The sequence below is a fragment of the Oncorhynchus mykiss genome, chromosome 30 (genome assembly GCF_013265735.2).
Source record: "Oncorhynchus mykiss isolate Arlee chromosome 30, USDA_OmykA_1.1, whole genome shotgun sequence".
NCBI lineage: Eukaryota > Metazoa > Chordata > Actinopteri > Salmoniformes > Salmonidae > Oncorhynchus > Oncorhynchus mykiss.
Genome location: NC_050570.1, coordinates 42,501,691 through 42,522,410, shown reverse-complemented (window position 1 = coordinate 42,522,410; position 20,720 = coordinate 42,501,691). Strand labels below are relative to the sequence as shown.

Sequence of the window (20,720 nt, the reverse complement as noted above, 5' to 3'; positions counted from 1 at the left end):
ACTTGGTTTTAGCAAGTAAGAAAACACAGTTTTTTAAGCATACATACTTTATCCAGACCTACAGTCAGGGCATCGTTGATCAGCATTCAATCTTATCTTTTCATCAAAGTGTAGGCCAACTTCTCTTTCTTTCTTTTTAGCTCACTTGGCTTGCTTCTCGGTAATGGGAAGTGCTAAGTAACCATGATGTAATAACAGTAAGCAATGCACATTTTCAACAGTTCAAATATCTTTACAAGATATTCAATTGGCCATGAAATGTCTCGGCAGAGTCACCACTCCTTTATATCAAGTCAAATTACTACTTAAAATAAATGAATACACAGACTTGATTTGCATTTATGATAGTACAGAAAGTAGATCAATCTATTAGTAAAATTGAAACAGCCTTAAAGCCTCAGCCATTAGGCATACCAATATATCATACAAAGATGAAAAATCTGTAGTTTGAAAACAGCAATGTAGTGCAAAGTTTGCCATTTTTACTTTGCTTATTAAATAGCACATATGTTTGCAACATCCTACACAGCTTACCCTACCATGGCCACACAATGAATCATTTAGTTTGAATCTGAAAATATGCATAATATGTCATAATATTACAGAAATAAAGCTATAAATATCATAATATGAAACATTTCAAAAGATTGCTGAAAAATCCATTCAGAACACATGTAAACTTCAAATGGTTACAACCATCCCACCGGTCTCCCCTACATGTAACACGTTTCACCTTTTAGTCAGTTTCCCAGAGATCGTTTATGGTAGTGTATTCAAAACTTTAAAAATGGGTGTGGTTATTATATAGCATATGTAAATAAACTGCAAATGCATGGGGTTGTCTTAAATACAAGGAGTGGAGTGTTACAATTTACCACATGGTCTGGGTTAGTTGTAACGGTGCTTGGGGTGAATATTGTAACAGATTGAAAAAGTGCATAAATCATGACATGCAGCTAATTATTGAACACCTTTATTGAGACCATGAGAGCAACATTGGCATGTTTAAGATTTTGTTTGGCAGAAATAATAATAAATATAAATACAATGTTTATTATTTTACCCTTCACTAAATGAGCTTTCTCAACCAAACAAGAAGTAGGCTGAACTAAACACCTTAAAGTTTGTGGTGTGTGTCTGTGTGTGCATCTGTGTATGACTGAATGTTGGACTCTGACTTAATCAGAGTCACAGTTGTGACAGTGGTATAGCTGTCCTGGGGTACAGGCTTGGCGGGCCCATAATTGGCATTCCTAGCATTCCTAGTTAACTTCCGGCGCCGACAGAGATGGCCGCCTCGCTTCGCGTTCCTAGGAAACTATGCAGTTTTTTGTTTTTTTACGTGTTATTTCTTACATTAGTACCCCAGGTCATCTTAGGTTTCATTACATACAGTCGAGAAGAACTACTGAATATAAGATCAGCGTCAACTCACCATCAGTACGACCAAGAATATGTTTTTCGCGACGCGGATCCTGTGTTCTGCCTTACAAACAGGACAACGAAGTGGATCCCATGCAGCGACCCAAAAAAACGACTCCGAAAAAGAGGGAAACGAGGCGGTCTTCTGGTCAAACTCCGGAGACGGGCACACCGTGCACCACTCCCTAGCATTCTTCTTGCCAATGTTCAGTCTCTTGACAACAAGGTTGATGAAATCCGAGCAAGGGTAGCATTCCAGAGGGACATCAGAGACTGTAACGTTCTTTGCTTCACGGAAACGTGGCTCAATGGAGAGACGCTATCCGAGGCGGTGCAGCCAACGGGTTTCTCCATGCATCGCGCAGACAGAAACAAACATCTTTCTGGTAAGAAGAGGGGCGGGGGCGTATGCCTTATGACTAACGTGACATGGTGTGATGAAAGAAACATACAGGAACTCAAATCCTTCTGTTCACCTGATTTAGAATTCCTCACAATCAAATGTAGACCGCATTATCTACCAAGAGAATTCTCTTCGATTATAATCACAGCCGTATATATCCCCCCCCAAGCAGACACATTGATGGCTCTGAATGAACTTTATTTGACTCTTTGCAAACTGGAAAACATTTATCCGGAGGATGCATTCATTGTAGCTGGGGATTTTAACAAGGCTAATCTGAAAACAAGACTCCCTAAATTTTATCAGCATATCGATTGCGCAACCAGGGGTGGAAAGACCTTGGATCATTGTTACTCTAACTTCCGCGACGCATATAAGGCCCTGCCCCGCCCCCCTTTCGGAAAAGCTGACCACGACTCCATTTTGTTGATCCCTGCCTACAGACAGAAACTAAAACAAGAGGATCCCACGCTGAGGTCTGTCCAACGCTGGTCCGACCAAGCTGACTCCACACTCCAAGACTGCTTCCATCACGTGGACTGGGACATGTTTCGTATTGCATCAGACAACAACATTGACGAATACGCTGATTCGGTGTGCGAGTTCATTAGAACGTGCGTTGAAGATGTCGTTCCCATAGCAACGATTAAAACATTCCCTAACCAGAAACCGTGGATTGATGGCAGCATTCGCGTGAAACTGAAAGCGCGAACCACTGCTTTTAATCAGGGCAAGGTGTCTGGTAACATGACCGAATACAAACAGTGCAGCTATTCCCTCCGCAAGGCTATCAAACAAGCTAAGCGTCAGTACAGAGACAAAGTAGAATCTCAATTCAACGGCTCAGACACAAGAGGCATGTGGCAGGGTCTACAGTCAATCACGGACTACAGGAAGAAATCCAGCCCAGTCACGGACCAGGATGTCCTGCTCCCAGGCAGACTAAATAACTTTTTTGCCCGCTTTGAGGACAATACAGTGCCACCGACACGGCCTGCAACGAAAACATGTGGTCTCTCCTTCACTGCAGCCGAGGTGAGTAAGACATTTAAACGTGTTAACCCTCGCAAGGCTGCAGGCCCAGACGGCATCCCCAGCCGCGCCCTCAGAGCATGCGCAGACCAGCTGGCCGGTGTGTTTACGGACATATTCAATCAATCCCTATACCAGTCTGCTGTTCCCACATGCTTCAAGAGGGCCACCATTGTTCCTGTTCCCAAGAAAGCTAAGGTAACTGAGCTAAACGACTACCGCCCCGTAGCACTCACTTCCGTCATCATGAAGTGCTTTGAGAGACTAGTCAAGGACCATATCACCTCCACCCTACCTGACACCCTAGACCCACTCCAATTTGCTTACCGCCCAAATAGGTCCACAGACGATGCAATCTCAACCACACTGCACACTGCCCTAACCCATCTGGACAAGAGGAATACCTATGTGAGAATGCTGTTCATTGACTACAGCTCAGCATTCAACACCATAGTACCCTCCAAGCTTCGTCATCAAGCTCGAGACCCTGGGTCTCGACCCCGCCCTGTGCAACTGGGTACTGGACTTCCTGACGGGCCGCCCCCAGGTGGTGAGGGTAGGCAACAACATCTCCTCCCCGCTGATCCTCAACACTGGGGCCCCACAAGGGTGCGTTCTGAGCCCTCTCCTGTACTCCCTGTTCACCCACGACTGCGTGGCCACGCACGGCTCCAACTCAATCATCAAGTTTGCGGACGACACAACAGTGGTAGGCTTAATTACCAACAACGACGAGACGGCCTACAGGGAGGAGGTGAGGGCCCTCGGAGAAGTGGTGTCAGGAAAATAACCTCACACTCAACGTCAACAAAACTAAGGAGATGATTGTGGACTTCAGGAAACAGCAGAGGGAACACCCCCCTATCCACATCGATGGAACAGTAGTGGAGAGGGTAGCAAGTTTTAAGTTCCTCGGCATACACATCACAGACAAACTGAATTGGTCCACTCACACAGACAGCATTGTGAATTGTGAACCTCAGGAGGCTGAAGAAATTCGGCTTGTCACCAAAAGCACTCACAAACTTCTACAGATGCACAATCGAGAGCATCCTGGCGGGCTGTATCACCGCCTGGTACGGCAACTGCTCCACCCTCAACCGTAAGGCTCTCCAGAGGGTAGTGAGGTCTGCACAACGCATCACCGGGGGCAAACTACCTGCCTTCCAGGACACCTACACCACCCGATGTCACAGGAAGGCCATAAAGATCATCAAGGACATCAACCACCCGAGCCACTGCCTGTTCACCCCGCTATCATCCAGAAGGCGAGGTCAGTACAGGTGCATCAAAGCTGGGACCGAGAGACTTAAAAACAGCTTCTATCTCAAGGCCATCAGCCTGTTAAACAGCCACCACTAACATTGAGTGGCTGCTGCCAACACACTGACACTGACTCAACTCCAGCCACTTTAATAATGGGAATTGATGGGAAATTATGTAAATACAGTGCCTTGCGAAAGTATTCGGCCCCCTTGAACTTTGCGACCTTTTGCCATATTTCAGGCTTCAAACATAAAGATATAAAACTGTATTTTTTTGTGAAGAATCAACAACAAGTGGGACACAATCATGAAGTGGAACGACATGTATTGGATATTTCAAACTTTTTTAACAAATCAAAAACTGAAAAATTGGGCGTGCAAAATTATTCAGCCCCTTTACTTTCAGTGCAGCAAACTCTCTCCAGAACTTCAGTGAGGATCTCTGAATGATCAAATGTTGACCTAAATGACTAATGATGATAAATACAATCCACCTGTGTGTAATCAAGTCACCGTATAAATGCACCTGCACTGTGATAGTCTCAGAGGTCCGTTAAAAGCGCAGAGAGCATCATGAAGAACAAGGAACACACCAGGCAGGTCCGAGATACTGTTGTGAAGAAGTTTAAAGCCGGATTTGGATACAAAAATATTTTTTTGGCAACAATGCAAAACGTTATGTTTGGCGTAAAAGCAACACAGCTGAACACACCATCCCCACTGTCAAACATGGTGGTGGCAGCATCATGGTTTGGGCCTGCTTTTCTTCAGCAGGGAGAGGGAAGATGGTTAAAATTGATGGGAAGATGGATGGAGCCAAATACAGGACCATTCTGGAAGAAAACCTGATGGAGTCTGCAAAAGACCTGAGACTGGGACGGAGATTTGTCTTCCAACAAGACAATGATCCAAAACATAAAGCAAAATCTACAATGGAATGGTTCAAAAATAAACATATCCAGGTGTTAGAATGGCCAAGTCAAAGTCCAGACCTGAATCCAATCGAGAATCTGTGGAAAGAACTGAAAACTGCTATTCACAAATGCTCTCCATCCAACCTCACTGAGCTCGAGCTGTTTTGCAAGGAGGAATGGGAAAAAATGTCAGTCTCTCGATGTGCAAAACTGATAGAGACATACCCCAAGCGACTTACAGCTGTAATCGCAGCAAAAGGTGGCGCTACAAAATATTAACTTAAGGGGGCTGATTCATTTTGCACGCCCAATTTTTCCGTTTTTGATTTGTTAAACAAGTTTGAAATATCCAATAAATGTCGTTCCATTTCATGATTGTGTCCCACTTGTTGTTGTTTCTTCACAAAAAAATACAGTTTTATATCTTTATGTTTGAAGCCTGAAATGTGGCAAAATGTTGCAAAGTTCAAGGGGGCCGAATACTTTCGCAAGGCACTGTACATAGGCGTACAGAGGCCCATTATCAGTAACCATCACTCCTGTGTTCCAATAGCATGTTGTGTTAGCTAATCCAAGTTTATCATTATAAAAGGCTCTCATCCCCCATAGGAGAACCCTTTGAAAAACGATTTTTGGTTCCAGGTAGAACCCTTTCCACAGAGGGTTCTACATGGAACACAAAAAAGAGTTCTACCTGAACCATAAAAGGTTTCTCCTATGTGGACAGCCAAAGAACCCTTTCGGAACCCCTTTTCTAAGAGTGGAGACTATTTTAAGAATTCAAATTTTTAAGTCGAGAGAGTTTATTTTAAAAAGAATGCTACAACTTACAACACTTGATTTCAACTTCATGGGACGTGGTATAAATAGTTTCATTTGTTGTCAGTAATATCTCCAAGACAGATGTACCCCTTGAAGGGTTCCAAATTAGTCAAGTTGATAGACCCATTGTTTCCTGTGACTTAAACAAGAATATTAGTGATTACTTCCTTTGAATGGATATCCATTCATTAAATGTATGGTTTCATACTCAATTGAATAAACATGAACTCAATTGTCATATGTAAATTCATATGACATGTGGATTTACAATATAACTCTTTACAGATATAAATAATGTCCAGATCATCATTGTTACACTTTGGCCGCTCAAAATGGAACACGAGAGTGGTTTTGCTGTGATCAGACAACCGCTCATCTAAATGTTGTCTTACTGCAGTCGGTAGATGTACAGTACATTCAGAACTTTCACATGTACTGCAGTGTAGATTCATGCTAAATTCACACATACAATGCTGCAGTTTTGCACGCAACAAGAGGTTTTAGCCTCAGATTATTATAGTCTTTGACGGAAAACTATTTCAGAGAACCAAACAAAGACAGTGGCGATGAAATACTTTACATCACTAAATAAGGTCTGTGCATTCTCTGAACATGAGCGGGCCAAATCTGTCACACGTCTCCTTTAAAAGCTAGCTGGAGATGGACTTGACAATCTCAGAGCTACTCTACTCACCCTCCGTTTTAAAGGAAAGGACACATTAGTTAACCCCGAGAAAGTGACTGCATTTCGAATGATCTCAAATAAGTGTGATTCATCAACATTAGGTTATATGCAATCCTGCACCCTTTAAGTGTTTTCTTAAGTCTTGATGGTGACTGCATCAGGACACCTTTTCCAAAACAATTCCATATACGTTAAAGGTGAATTTAGGCCCCACAGCCCATCCCCATTAAAATAAATAACAACCCTCCCGTCACTCCCATCCCCTGGGTATCATACTGTACTTACATATTGCCAACTCTGTGAGCCCAGTCCACAGCAGCAGGATCTTCAGTCCAAAGAGACCAGCCATATCCAGGAGCGATGATCACTCTACCCATACACTCTACCCATACACCATATGTCCTAAAGGGGACACTGAAGGAAACAATGTATCTGTCTTATTATGAACAACAAAAAAAGGAGAAGTACTTTAAAAAAAGCTATTTTTCTTTATGTTTGTTTTCTCTCCGGTCTTATCCGTGGACATAGCTTCTTGATGTGTTCCCCTAACCCTCATCTCTTGTCCCTCAGCGTGACACAACAAGTGATTTCACAGCTAGCTCTGTACCTTACCGTACTTTACAGGAAGTCCCATTTCTTCTATGCCACACATCCCCTTCCCTCCACTTCTGCTCTTTCCTAGATACACATCAAATAGACACAACATACATGTTATAAGTTTGTTAGTGCAGGCCAGCTTGAACTGTGTTTAGACATTTGAGGAGGAGAGGCCAGAGTAGTCTGGTCTCACTGTCAGACATAGCTGATTTGTCAATAAAATCTTTAACAAATACAAGAGGCTTTCTGAACTCACAAACAAGGATTACTTCCATATAACAGAGTTATGTGTTGACTATTATAGTTGGTCCTGTGTGGCTCAGTTTGTAGAGTATGGTGCCTGCAATGCCATTGTTTGTTGGTTTGTTTCCCGCTGGGGCCACACATTAGAAAATGTATGCACGCCTGACTAAGTCGCTTTGGATAAAGGCATCTGCTAATTGGCATATATATTCATTTTAGCCTGTTTCTTGTCACACCCCAAAAAATATTACGGATACATAATGTTTTCACATTTCAACTCTGTGGACCTGTTGCGCTTCTTTTGACGAGTTAGGTGATAGACGTGAACATGCTCTACTCCTTTGTACCTGACAAGACAGCCATCTTTGTTGAACGTGTGGGTAGTTATACACTGGGGACTTTGGGGTCTGTGACACATTATGAAACCTGTTGTGGTTTCAGCATTTTCCCTCTTCTTCTGACTCCTCCCATTAGTTTAAAGTCTATATTTGAAAAGAAGAAAAGTGATTACAACTCACATACTGGGCCTACGTCCTGCATAGGTCTACCGACACATGCATTACACATTCAATAAATATATCTATCAATTTCTTTTTGCATCACACACATCATTTATTTGGTATCTCTCTCTGGCATGACCATTTTTATCTTGAAGTAAAGTTAATATCTTCCTTTTTCTTCTTCTCTGAAATGTACTCATCTAAGTGTTATATCTGTTTGTAGTCTTCTGTGGTATATGGTGTCTATTAAGTCACATCCCTCAGCCTTGTTCATACACACCAGGAAGGGATGAAAGAGGAGAAAAGGAGGAGAAAACCTTTGCGGGAATGAGATAGTTCCCTCTGGACTATCAGAGTACAGTAATCATACAGTAAGTGTCAAGCTGAAGTGAAGTGGTGTGACAAACAAATAGACATGTATGGTAAGATATGTAACAATGACTCAAACATATTCATATGTAACATCTTTGAGTGCAAAGTCTTTCTGTTGTGTTATATTTGTATAGAGGGGCTTTTATTTGGTATCTGCTAAAGTGCAAACAATCACACCCACCCGAAACCCAGGAGATGCCACATTTCAACTAATTAAAATACAAAAATGTAGCTAGACTCTTACCGTATACATGGATGAACGCTTCTCCCTGTCTATCATGGGTGCCATGGTCTCCCTTCGTTTGAAGATATAATCTGGATATAGGTGTTTTATACCACAGCCTACTATGTTCTCTTTTTTGACTCCCTACACATTTGCAATCAAACTCTGCTTTCACCGGGCATTCCACTGATTTCAAAACTCTGTCAACTTCTTCCTTGACAACAACACTGTTGATTGCCATTTCTTCCCCATAACTGTCACCAGAAGATACTACAATGTTTGGTTCAATGAAAATGTTTTTACCTAAATCAGGGATTTCCTCATCATCTGATTCATTTTCAGAGTCAAAGTCAACATGGCCCGATCGACCTCCAGAAAGTAGTCCATCACAACTTTTTGCCGGTAGCACCTGTTAAATTCAGGCAGCAATGTTGAGAGCAGTAGCAATACTTTAGCAGTTCTCCATGATATCTTTCAAAATAGCAGCGGTAACCAGGATTATCTACATACTGGGCAGCTTATGTTTTAGACAGAAGCCAGCTACATGGCAGACCAATCCAAACTCATCTCTCAGCATGTCCATCCCATCCATTATCTCACCCAATCATGGGAAGGTTCCTGACTTTTTCCATGGCTAAACCAACTAGGCTCGTAGTTTAACAACTGTATTTATATTTACAGATGGCATACATGTTTGTTATTAAGGCACATGAAAGTTCACATGTTCCAAAAAGCATTTCTGCAATAAAAAACCCCATTTGATTTAGTTTGTTGTTTTTACATTCAAATGCCTCTCCTGTGAAGTAGTGACATGGGACATACACTTAACTTCCTGAAACGGGTCACATATATGAACTTGTTTTTTTCTCAGAACATTTAGAAAAGGTAATTTGGGGATTCCACAAGGCATTAAACACAGGAAATATGTCTTTCTTGCCGAGTGGAAATTGATATTATGATTATTTATTTATTTATTATTTGAAATGCACTGGTATCTTCAAAAATAATATAAACAAGACCAAACCAAATACCTGTGCCATGTGTTGCATGCGTAGCACATTTTGAACGTGTGAAACTAACTCCTCAGCCTGAACTGTCTCCACTTGCCGCAGCAAATAGCTAGCTTTTCACATGGTGCAGACTGGTAAGACACTTCAGGAGGGCTGTCACATGTGCTAGCAAGGCAGAGGTCCTGGGTTCGAGCCTCAGATCCAAATCAGGAAGAAGTGGTACTCGATAAGCAAGCAGTGTGACATCCTTAACACATGCAGGCACATGTGGGTGGGTAGGCCAGACAGACAGACATGGCTTCCAGAATGTATTTGAAATACTTTTAGCAGTAGTCATCTATGGCTCTGGAGGTGACCCTGGCCTAGGGATCTATCCTTTGCCTACTGTCAGACAGCAGAGGTCAACTGCTAAGCCCAACATGAATCATAGCATGACTGTTGTCATCTGAAGAGGGTTTGAGGCCAAATTAAACTGAGAGTGTTTAATATGTGTCTATGGGCTGGTTGGTTTATATTACGATGTTTATTCTATCTATTCCGGCTCTCTATTTAAAGTTACACTATGCAGAAATTGCTCCGCCATTTCCTGACTGCTAAAACTAATAATTTCAGTTTATGTGACAAAATAAGACAGTACAGTGTAGAGAATCATTGTACCATCTATTCCGCTATGAAATATATTTTACATAACCAAAAATAAATACAAATTCAGCTGTTTGATAGATCTATAACTCACATTTCTATGTGAATTTGGTCTGATCAACCAAAAAAGTTACACATTGTCACACTAAAGTGCAAACCCTTTATACAGTGCATTCAGAAAGTATTCAGACCCCTTGACTTTTTCCACATTTTGTTACATTACAGCCTTATTCTAAAATTGATTAAAGTATTTTTTCTGTCATCAATCTACAAACGACAAAGCAAAACCTGGTTTTTAGAAATGTTTGTAAAGGTATATATATATTTAACAAACAAAAAAATTGAAATATCATATTTCCATAAGTACTCAGCCCCTTTGCTCAGTACTTTGCTGAAGCACCTTTGGCAGCGATTACAGCCTCGCGTCTTCTTGGGTATGACGCTACAAGCTTGGCACACCTGTATTTGGGGAGTTTCTCCCATTCTTCTCTGCAGATCCTCTTAGGGTTGTTGTCCTGTTGGAGGGTGAACCGTCACCCTCAGTCTGAGGTCCTGAGCGCTCTGGGGCAGGTTTTCATCGAGGAGCTCTCTGTACTTTGCTCCGCTCATCTTTCCCTCGATCCTGACTAGTTTCCAAGTCACTGCCGCTGAAAAACACCCCCACAGCATGATGCTGCCACCACCATGCTTCACCGTAGGGATGGTATTGGCCAGGTGATGAGCGGTGCCTGGTTTCCTCAAGACGTGACACTTGGCATTCAGGCCAAAGAGTTCAATCTTGGTTTCATCCAACCAGAGAATCTTGTTTCTCATGGTCTGCGAGTCCTTTAGGTGCCTTTTTTTTCAAACTCCAAGCTGGCTGTCATGTGCTTTTTACTGAGGAGTGGGTTCCGTCTGGTAACTCTACCATAAAGGCCTGATTGTTGGAGTGCTGCAGAGATGGTTGACCTTCTGGAAGATTCTCCCATCTCCACAGAGGAACTCTGGAGCTCTGTCAGAGTTACCATTGGGTTGTTGGTCACAGTTCCACACACAGACAAAATTCACAAACAAACTATTTGTGCTTAGTGAGTTTCACCAGATCAGAGGCAGTAGGGATGATGTTCTCTTGATAAGTGCGTGAATTAGACAATTTTCCTGTCCTGCTAAGCCTTCAAAATGTAACAAGTACTTTTGGTTGTCAGGGAAAATGTAAGAAGTAAAAAGTACATTATTTTCTATAGGAATGTAGTGGAGTAAATGTAAAAATATTCAAAATTGTAATAGTAATATAAAGTACAGATACCCCATAAAACGACTTAAGTAGTACATAAAAGTATTTTTACTTTAGTACTTTACACCACTGGGGGTACACCTCAATAGTCCATGTAGCTTCCTTCCACAACTCCTAATCTCCATTAATGTGCACTCTTTTGAAATCTCAGGATAGATGAGCGTAAAATGAATATTAATCTGTCTAATTCTTTCACATCAGTGCAGATGAAGGAAAGGAGAGGAGGAAGACATTTTGAACTATTGAGACACAGTCTTATTCCTCTGGAAAGCTGTGACGACAAGGAGGTGAGAGAAAAATGGAATGCTGGTGATGCGCCTCTAAGCACGCAAGGCTCTGGCTGCTATTTGCATGCTCCCGCATGCACCCAGTATATACATATAAAATGAGTAATGCCAGATATGTAAACATTATTAAAGTGACTAGTGTTCCATTCATTAAAGTGGCCAGTGATTCCTAGTCTATGCCTATAGACAGCAGCCTCTTATGTGCTAGTGATTGCTGTTTAACAGTGTGATGGCCCTGAGATAGAAGCTGTTTTTCAGTCTCTCAGTCCCAGCTTTGATGCATCTGTACTGACCTCGCCTTCTGGATGATAGTGGGGTGAACAGGCAGTGGCTCGGAACAGTATATGATCCATAGGCTATGGTTCAGGCATTAACTCTCAATGGTTAAGGTATTGAGACCACACTAGGCACACTTGATATTGTGAGCACAACAAGAAAATCAGGGATGAGGGGCATCATCAGGCACACATGAGATACTATAACAAGCAGCTAATTATCAAACCTTGAGCAATATGACAAAAATAATAAACCCTCTCCTGGCTGAAATTTAAAAAGCATGACCCTCCATTTTCCTCCGGGTAACTATTGTGTACATTTCGACCTCTCCCTTACTGAAAATCCTTTCGGCCTACTTATCATTAATGATAAACTGGGTGGTTTGATCCCTGAATGCTGATTGGCTGACAGGTGTGGTATATCAGACCGTATACCATGGGTATGACAAAACTTACATTTTTACTGCTCTAATTACGTTGGTAACCAATTTATAATAGCAATAAGGCACCTCGGGGTTTGTGGTATATGGCCAATATTCCACGGCTATCCAGGCACTCCGCTATGTGTCGTGCATAACAACTATAAGGGCACAGGGCGAGACCTAAATGTAGACACGGGAGGCAGATGGTTTGAGTCTCTGATATTTATTATAATTCAAGGTGCAGGCAAGAGAATGGTCGTGGACAGGCAAAATATCATAAACACGGTCAGAGTCCAGGAGATACAGAGTGGCAGGCAGGCTCGAGGTCAGGGCAGGCAGTATGGTCAGGCAGGCGGGTTCAGAGTCAAGGCAGGCAAGGGTCAAAACCGGGAGGACGAGCAAGAGATAGATAAGAAAAAGCAGGAGCACGGAAAAACACACTGGTTGACTTGACAAGACAAGACGAACTGGCAACAGACAAACAGGGAACACAGGAATAAATACCCAGGGACTAATGGGGAAAACGGGTGACACCTGGAGGTTTCTTTTTTTAATTTGATTTATTTCACCAGGTAGGCCAGTTGAGAACAAGTTCTTATTTACAACTGCGACCTGGCCAAGATAAAATCAAAGCAGTCCAACAAAAACAACAACACAGAGTTACACATGGGATAAACAAACGTACAGTCAATAACACAATATAAAACAAGTCTATGTACAGTGTGTGCAAATGTAGTAAGATTAGGAAGGTAAGCCAATAAATAGGCCGTAGAGGAGGTGGGTGGAGACAATCACAAAGACAGGTGAAACAGATCAGGGCGTGACAAGAACAGCCCTTAGCCGTGGTATATTGGCCATATACCGCACCTCCTCATGCCTTATTGCAGCATAGATCTCCAACAATAGTCCAAATAAAGCAACACCTCACGCCTCTCCCCCATGTGACCTTCTTGTTGTATGTACTGACATGTACAGTGTGAGTAACTGATATGTGCACATACATTTAAAAACATTAGCAAGTAGTGTGTGTGTGAATCGTAAAGGTTTTTGTCTGTAATGTATTTTTCGTTATGTGTCGGACGCCAGTAAGACTAGCTGTCGCCATTGGCGTCGGCCAATGGGGATCCTAATAAATCAAATCAAAATCCTTACCAGGCTGGTTACATTAGGAAAATGCCATATCAGCAAATAAAGGCCTAACTGTAATCTAGCCCAATGCAGCAGGCCTGCAGCCTATATCCTTATAACTGGCGGGGAAAGCGGAGGAGGGAGGGAGGATAAACTGTACCGTCTATAATGTCACATTTTGATGACAAAGGGACATTCTAGCGGCTATGACACCCTGTGCAACAAGCCCGATAGTAGTGTTAGCTTTAACTTAAACTTGGTTCCAGATTGTGTTTTTAACGGCAGGTATTATTTTGTATCATTCAAAAACAATGTAGAAATATTAGATATTGTCTAAAAAATATATGCTTTGAGTTCGTTCTGTTTCAGATTATGCACAGGCCACAATAACTCCAGCCTGTTACACACTGCTAGATGATCTCTCACTTGAGGATGGTAAAGTGTTTGAGTTTTTTTACTTTGCTAATATGCAACTGAATTGCCTTCTCTTGTCAGATTATGAACCTTGATATTAGAGTTGCTATCAACTGAGTTCAACCTGTCCAGATTATCGAAAGGCCTGTTACTCGCTGGTGGATGATCTATCCCTTGGTGAAGGTAAAGTGTTTAGGACATTTCAGACTTTTCAAATATGCAACTCAGTGCTTTCTCAACTGAGGTCACAAATAGAATAGGATAAGTGTGTGTAAATGTCCTTACAAATGTAAAAAAACAACAAACAAAAAAAACAGGCTACTCTGTCTTCCTATCCTGCTCCTATCCTGTCCCCATGCTGGTTATATTCAGAGAGCAGAAGAGAACCAGGCTAAGGGAAGTGACTACACCCACAAGACTATTCAGTTATCCCACACTAAACTGGGGAGGTTTTATCTACTGAATTTACAGTAGTGGGTAAAGGTGGCCTAGAGCCCCCATGCTAACATTACATACCTCTGTTTCATGTGATGCTGTTGCCCCCAGGACTTTTGTGAGGGAGAGGTGTTTGAGTCCATTGCTGAGGAGATAAAGGACCAGTGCGACTCCTCGATTGCCGGGAACATCGAGGGCAAGTCCGATGCCCCTATTGCCGAGGAGATCCAGTCCGACTCCTCCATTGCCGAGGAGATCCAGTCCGACTCCTCCGTTTCCGAGGAGATCCAGTCCGACTCCTCCGTTTCCGAGGAGATCCAGTCCGACTCCTCCGTTTCCGAGGAGATCCAGTCCGACTCCTCCGTTTCCGAGGAGATCCAGGCTGACTCCTCCGTTTCTGAGGAGATCCACTGGCAAGACCGCTTCCTCTGCTCATAGCAGGAACGAGGAGGAAGAGGCTGAGGTAGGAGATAATAATTGCCACCATTGACTCTTTTCTGAGTCTGAGTGATTTGTTTCTCAAACTGGTGAGGTTGAAATCGGTATCTAATCTTGATGTACAGTAGTGGGTAAAGTTGCTGCTCATATAGTGGACCATACTAAATCTAGATACCTCTGTTTCATGTAATGTTGCTTCCCCAGGATTCCTATAGAGAAGACTTCGGTCTTACTCCTTGATCTCAGAGAAGATTCAGAGTCAGGCTGCATCTGTTGCCTCGTCTTCCCACAGCCAGGTAGGTGGAACAGGCTGAGGTAGGTGACAAGTCTCTTATTTTAATTTTACATTTGTTCTGTACATGGAGAAGGACAGAGTCCAATAGTGACCCGAGTGCCCTCCTGGCAGCTCAATAAAGCCACTCTAACCGGATGGCCAAGGAGACCAAAGTGATGGTCAGGAAGCTTTTGCACGTGAATGCCTCCTCCACACAGACATCAACGTGTCTCACCCTGAGCTACCACACCAAGGCCTTTATGGAGACACTCAAAGTGCAGCACCAGAGTATAGTGCCAAAGCACACTGGAGAGGGAGCACAGAAAGCTCTGTTCTTATCACCGCTCGCTCATAGACAAACACCAGAAATTGTTATCGGACCACCACACCTTGAAGTCAAAGCTTTAGGAGCTCCATTGTGTCCTGCAGATGGAGCCCAAGGAGCACTGCCCAGTGGCCACCGCAGCCACTGAAGACTCTGTAGTGACTGCGATATAGTGGTTGATGCCAATGGCGATGCGCACCCTGTTGAGGAACCTCAAGGAGTAGAGGAGGGCATCAGAGAGAAGTCAGCAGATTGACACCTCCAGATCTGATAATCCCTCCTACTCCCAGCATACAATAGAGGCATACATATGTAGTTTATATGCATGTCTACAGCTTCTAAATGTCTGATTTTGAGGTGAAGAATAGACTTTATTCATTAAAAGGAGAGTATAATTGCACTGCCCTTTTGTTTGTGTTTGTTTTATTTATTTTAGAGATAGAATTTAAGAAAAAAAAGGACAATGTTGCATTAACATGAATATAATTTATTTTTAAGTTCACAGTGCATACAGTTGTACCATTCCATCGATAGCACATTAGATTGACCTATACGTTATTTAAGACAACAGTTTTTCTCGGCATTGAGAACATGCAATTAAGTGTGCACGCACGAGACTTCAGTAGGTTGCATTCGGCATATTCAAATAACTACAGTACCATGTCGAGGGACCAGTGGGAAAGGTGAATGAATGAACATGAACACTGTGTCAACAGTCTCAGTGTTGTCACTGCAGTGAAAGAAAGGTTAAAGAGACAGGTGATATGCCTCTGTTAGTTCCTGACAACCAGTGGGGTTTTGATCTTTCATATCACATGAGGATTAGGAAAAAGGGAAAATGCAATCGCAGCATTTAGAAAAGAGAATAGAAGAGGTTCGCTTTCGTCCTATTTTCTTCTGCGTCAGTCAGTAAGCTTTGAGACGGTAAAACAGACATTCAGTCATAAAAAGAACCAGCTTTTCAGTACACAGATACTCAGCCTCAAAGGATTCCTAGTTGACTATTGCAAGTGTTAGTAAGACATTTGCTCAAGTAAAACATCCCAATCCATCGCAGTTAATACAGTAGTCGTGTAGTAGATGAAATAACTACTAATAAAGTATTTCAAGTTGGCTAAACAAAGTGTGGATACTGGACAACACCTGACACTACCTTTTTTTGTTTGTTGTTAAATCTTGAGCTGATTAACTTTAAAACACATTTAACAACCAAATAAGATCAGCAGAACATGGCCAATACACACAGATATTTTGAACCAGGGGAATGGAATAATAGGATATTCTACTGTACATGCACAACACAAACTGAAAAAAAGTTAAATTCATAGGTATGCCGTTTCGGTCATCTATCTCAGGAATCAGAAATGCTGTAACATGATACGTGAGTGGCTGGATGGCAAATGGTTTGAGTTAACACATTTTAGAATTATACAAAATATTTCCCCCTCCCCCAAAAATTATATAACAACATTCAAATCTTGTTTGTTCTACGAATCATTTACAATATATTATTATACCAGTTATATATTCTCCTTGTAAAATATACTTAAAACACAAAAAATACAATCTTTCATCTATAATAAATCTTAAAATATAACTACCTACAACAAAGCATAACAAGATCCTTCTCCATAGTGAGTTCAGTATGAAAGACCATTGAAATATCAGCACAGATGGGAAAAAAAGAACACATACAGTAAAGCCTCATTACAACATTTTAAAACAGAAATAGAAAGAATTAAACAGAAATTAAGCATTTACTAGTGGATCTCATAGGTGAAAGAACTGACCAACATGCATTTAAAGCTGGAATCCTTAATGGTGAAAACAACCATGTCCGTTTGCAATATTTCAACAACAAATAAGTTACTGTAAACAGCAAACACAGTTTTTTTCTCCTCGGACATCATTGCACGTGCGCGACGCTGTTTCCCCCCCCCCCCCAATTCGGATTCCATCTTTAAGGAAGTGGCTTATTCTCAGTGCCTCCCTACTGACTGGACCAGTGGTCCTTGGTCTCTTTTGCATATACAGATATCAATTGAAATGTTGAGGGGACGACTCTTTAAAGCCACTCGATTTCTCCCTAATGACTTGTGTTGAGCATACTAAGTGGTACTCAGAATAGACCAGAGGATCTATGGATTCACAAATATGATGATCAATTACCTGATCTTTATAGTGGTAACCTCAAATTCTATTCTGAATTTGGAAACTTGAAATAAGTTTTGTTTGCATAGTACATAGACAGTGCTCCAACTTCAAAGCTGCCCAAATAAATAGCAACATTGAAACATAGAATAGGCGAACATAAATTGTACACAGGGCCCTTTCAAATCCAAATGAATAGCTGAAGTGAGGTCTTCCCAGACCCACGGAGAACTCGCTTTACGATCTCATCGTCACCACAGCCCGACGCTCAAGACAGGGGGGCAAGAGTTACCGCTAAACCGTCACACTCAACGGCATGCCACACAAATCACTAGCGTAAACAGGCTACACTCATCATCAACATAACCACAAACAAGCACTGGAAAATACTTTCCTTCGTCTGTATGTACCATAGCGGTACGATAGTGAGTGGCCACCATCTCTGGACATTACCCAGAAGGGCTTGCATTCTCTCCATGGGAGATTCTTGTGAAAATCTCTTTGGCCGTCCGTCCACATTCTCAGAGGAGAGCCGTATTGCTTTATTACTATTCTACAATCATCTCAAGCCTTCCAGTCAAACACCGTGCGGTAGCATCAGAGTATGGGACAGCGCATTTCGTTTGGTGTGTGCACATAGCAGAGATTTCAAGTGGTGAAGTCACACTCCTCCTAAAGCACTCATGGGTGTTTTACCAATGACATACCCCCATACCAGTGGGCTGTCAGTGTAAGCTCTAGTGATATTATTTCCATCGGGAGTGTGACACTAAAGACTTGGGGGGGGAGCAGAATCAACAACGTCTGCATCATCAAGACTGTTGCTTTGTGACAAGGCGTTCCAAGTTCCCAGTTAGCCATTGTTATATGTAAACGAAGGCTGAAAACTACCCATAGCCCATTGAGACGCGGGTGCCAGCCCGCGTAGATGGAAACAGAAGAGTCTGAGCCTTTTGGGTAAAACACTGGGGTAAATCCTCAGAGAAAGGAGGAGAGTGTGTGAGGGTAGGAGGATAGACAGAGATTGTGGGAGATGGAAGGGTGAATGGAGGAGAGCGAGCACGAGTGGGAAGGAGTGGCGAGATGGAAGACAGAAAGCGAGAGAGGGAAAGAGATGGAGAGAGAGAGAGACCGACAAAGGGACGATAGGTGCGATAGGTGCCATGGACGGGCTTGTCTATTCATTCATATCCGCTGCATTTACACAAGTCCTTTTCGCCTTTCTTTCCTAACAGACAGGAGTATCCTGAGAAACAAACACTTGAGAAAAATACATCTCTAAATAGATAAGCCTCTGAAATCAAACTAAATAGAGCTTCTCTCTTGAGTGCATTTTAAGACTGAGCAGTACCAAATGCAAAGCACACCTCAGTTTTAGGCAGGGATGGGCAACTTTGATAGGGGTGGGGGCCACAAAAAAAAACTCATCATGAGGGGCTGGACACCCCACCAATTTTAAGTTTTAAAATTAATTAACAGCAAATCTGCAGATTTTGCCATAGGGCGTGGAGAAAATGTTGCCGTTTTAAAGCAAGTTTGCTGAAATTCTACACATTTTGCCAGGGGTAGAGAGAAGATTTAGCAATTTTGTAACTAATTTCATGCAATTCTATTCATTCTGCCATGGGGCAGAGAGAATAATTAGACATTTTACAGCTAATTTCCTGTAATTACACACATTTTGCCATAGAGGGTGGAGGCAAATGTTAACAGTTTTTAATATATAATTCGACCATGCTTACTACAAGTTTAGGTAGCTGGCCACTAGACTAACTGACCAATTTTTTAAAAATGTAGCCGACATGGGCTAATTGAGTGACTACTGATGCACAATTAAATGTTGAAATTGCACCTTGTGTACTCTATTATTCTAACTCTTAACAGCAAGTTGAAACCCCGACTGAGTTCCTAAAAAAAAGTTGTATATTTTTGGTGAAATTGGTCCTCAGACCTACAAAAGGCATCCCGCGGTTGCCCATCCCTGATTTAAGGCATTGTGTTAGGAGACTGTACAGTGGAAGAGTTACCAAGGTCATGGGGGTTTACTTTGTGTTTTTACAATACTTTCAGATCGAAGGAAAAATGAATTTGTTCTCTGTTTAAACACACTGATCTTTTCGTAAACCTTTTCCACTCAGTGGTTAAGGTTAGGATTTGGGGAGGGCAGTCTGATTCTTAAGGGCAACTTCTACCTCAAGTACCCCTTTCCCTGTCCCTGTCCGTCTCAGGACTTGTCGGTGGCTTTGCTGTGGCTGTTGGCGTGGGTATTATTATGTGTGTTGTTGGTGTGGCACTGGACCTGGGACAGCTGTAGGCTGGTCTGGAAGGCTGAGCTGAGATGACACATAGACTCTATTTCCTCTAGAAGGCCTTTCTCCTGGACCTCTGCCCCAGAGACCCTGCCCTGTTCCTTCCCCAACCCCAGCCCTAGGCCCTGGTCCTCTCCCTGCCCCCCCTCCTCTGGCCTCCCTCTCTCCCAGGGGATCAGCACAGAGGGCTGCCCGGCCTTCACACCCTGCCTCTCTTTGTCCTGACTGCCCTGCCTCCGGAGGACCTGGTCCTGCCTCACCGTCTCCTTGGACAGCACATTCCCCCGCAGGATGCTGGATGTGGTCTGAGGTTTGGTCTCAGACTCAGGCTGGGGGTCTGTGGAGGCTCTAACACGGGTCAGCGTTGAGGTGTGTGGAGAGGTGTGTGTTGCCGGTGGAGGATTGTGTGTGGATGCACGGGTTGGTGCAGGAGAGCAGCTGGAAGAGGGGTTTTGGTCTCCCAGGTGTGGTGATGGAGGTGTTGGGAGCGAAGGCTCCTCTGGACGGGGCATAGAGAGACAGATTGGGGGCTTGGCATGAAGGGGCTGGGTCTTGGTCTGAAGGGCCTGGATCTTGGACAGGAGATTGGGGACCTTGTTGTCCTTGGCTGGGACTGCAGCTGTGGCTGGTGGAGAGGCTGTCAAGGGGTTTTGCTTTGGCTTCTTGAGGCTGCTCTTGCTAGGCTGTCTACGAGGGGAGGGGGGCAGGTGCTTCCCGTGGAGGGCACTGTCATCCTGCCAGCTTCCTCCCTGTTCCCCTCCCCCACCTACTCCCCCCACCCTGCTGCCACTGGTACACATCTGGGGCAGATTACTCTCACTGTGGGGGTTGGACTTGTTCTAGAATACAGACACAGAGT

At 43.0% G+C, this 20,720-nt stretch overlaps 1 protein-coding gene across 7 annotated transcripts in view; it reads right to left on the bottom strand.

The window, feature by feature from the left end:
* Window positions 1-15,870: 15,870 nt before the first annotated feature.
* LOC110521838 (DENN domain-containing protein 1B) overlaps window positions 15,871-20,720 on the bottom strand; it is a 180,282-nt gene continuing 175,432 nt past the window's right edge. For all 7 annotated transcript variants that reach the window (XM_036969293.1, XM_036969294.1, XM_036969298.1 and 4 more), the window contains one exon: window positions 15,871-20,700. In XM_036969293.1, the coding sequence (XP_036825188.1) occupies window positions 19,777-20,700 (924 nt within the window). In that variant the 3' untranslated portion in view covers window positions 15,871-19,776. The remainder of the gene's footprint in view (window positions 20,701-20,720) is intronic.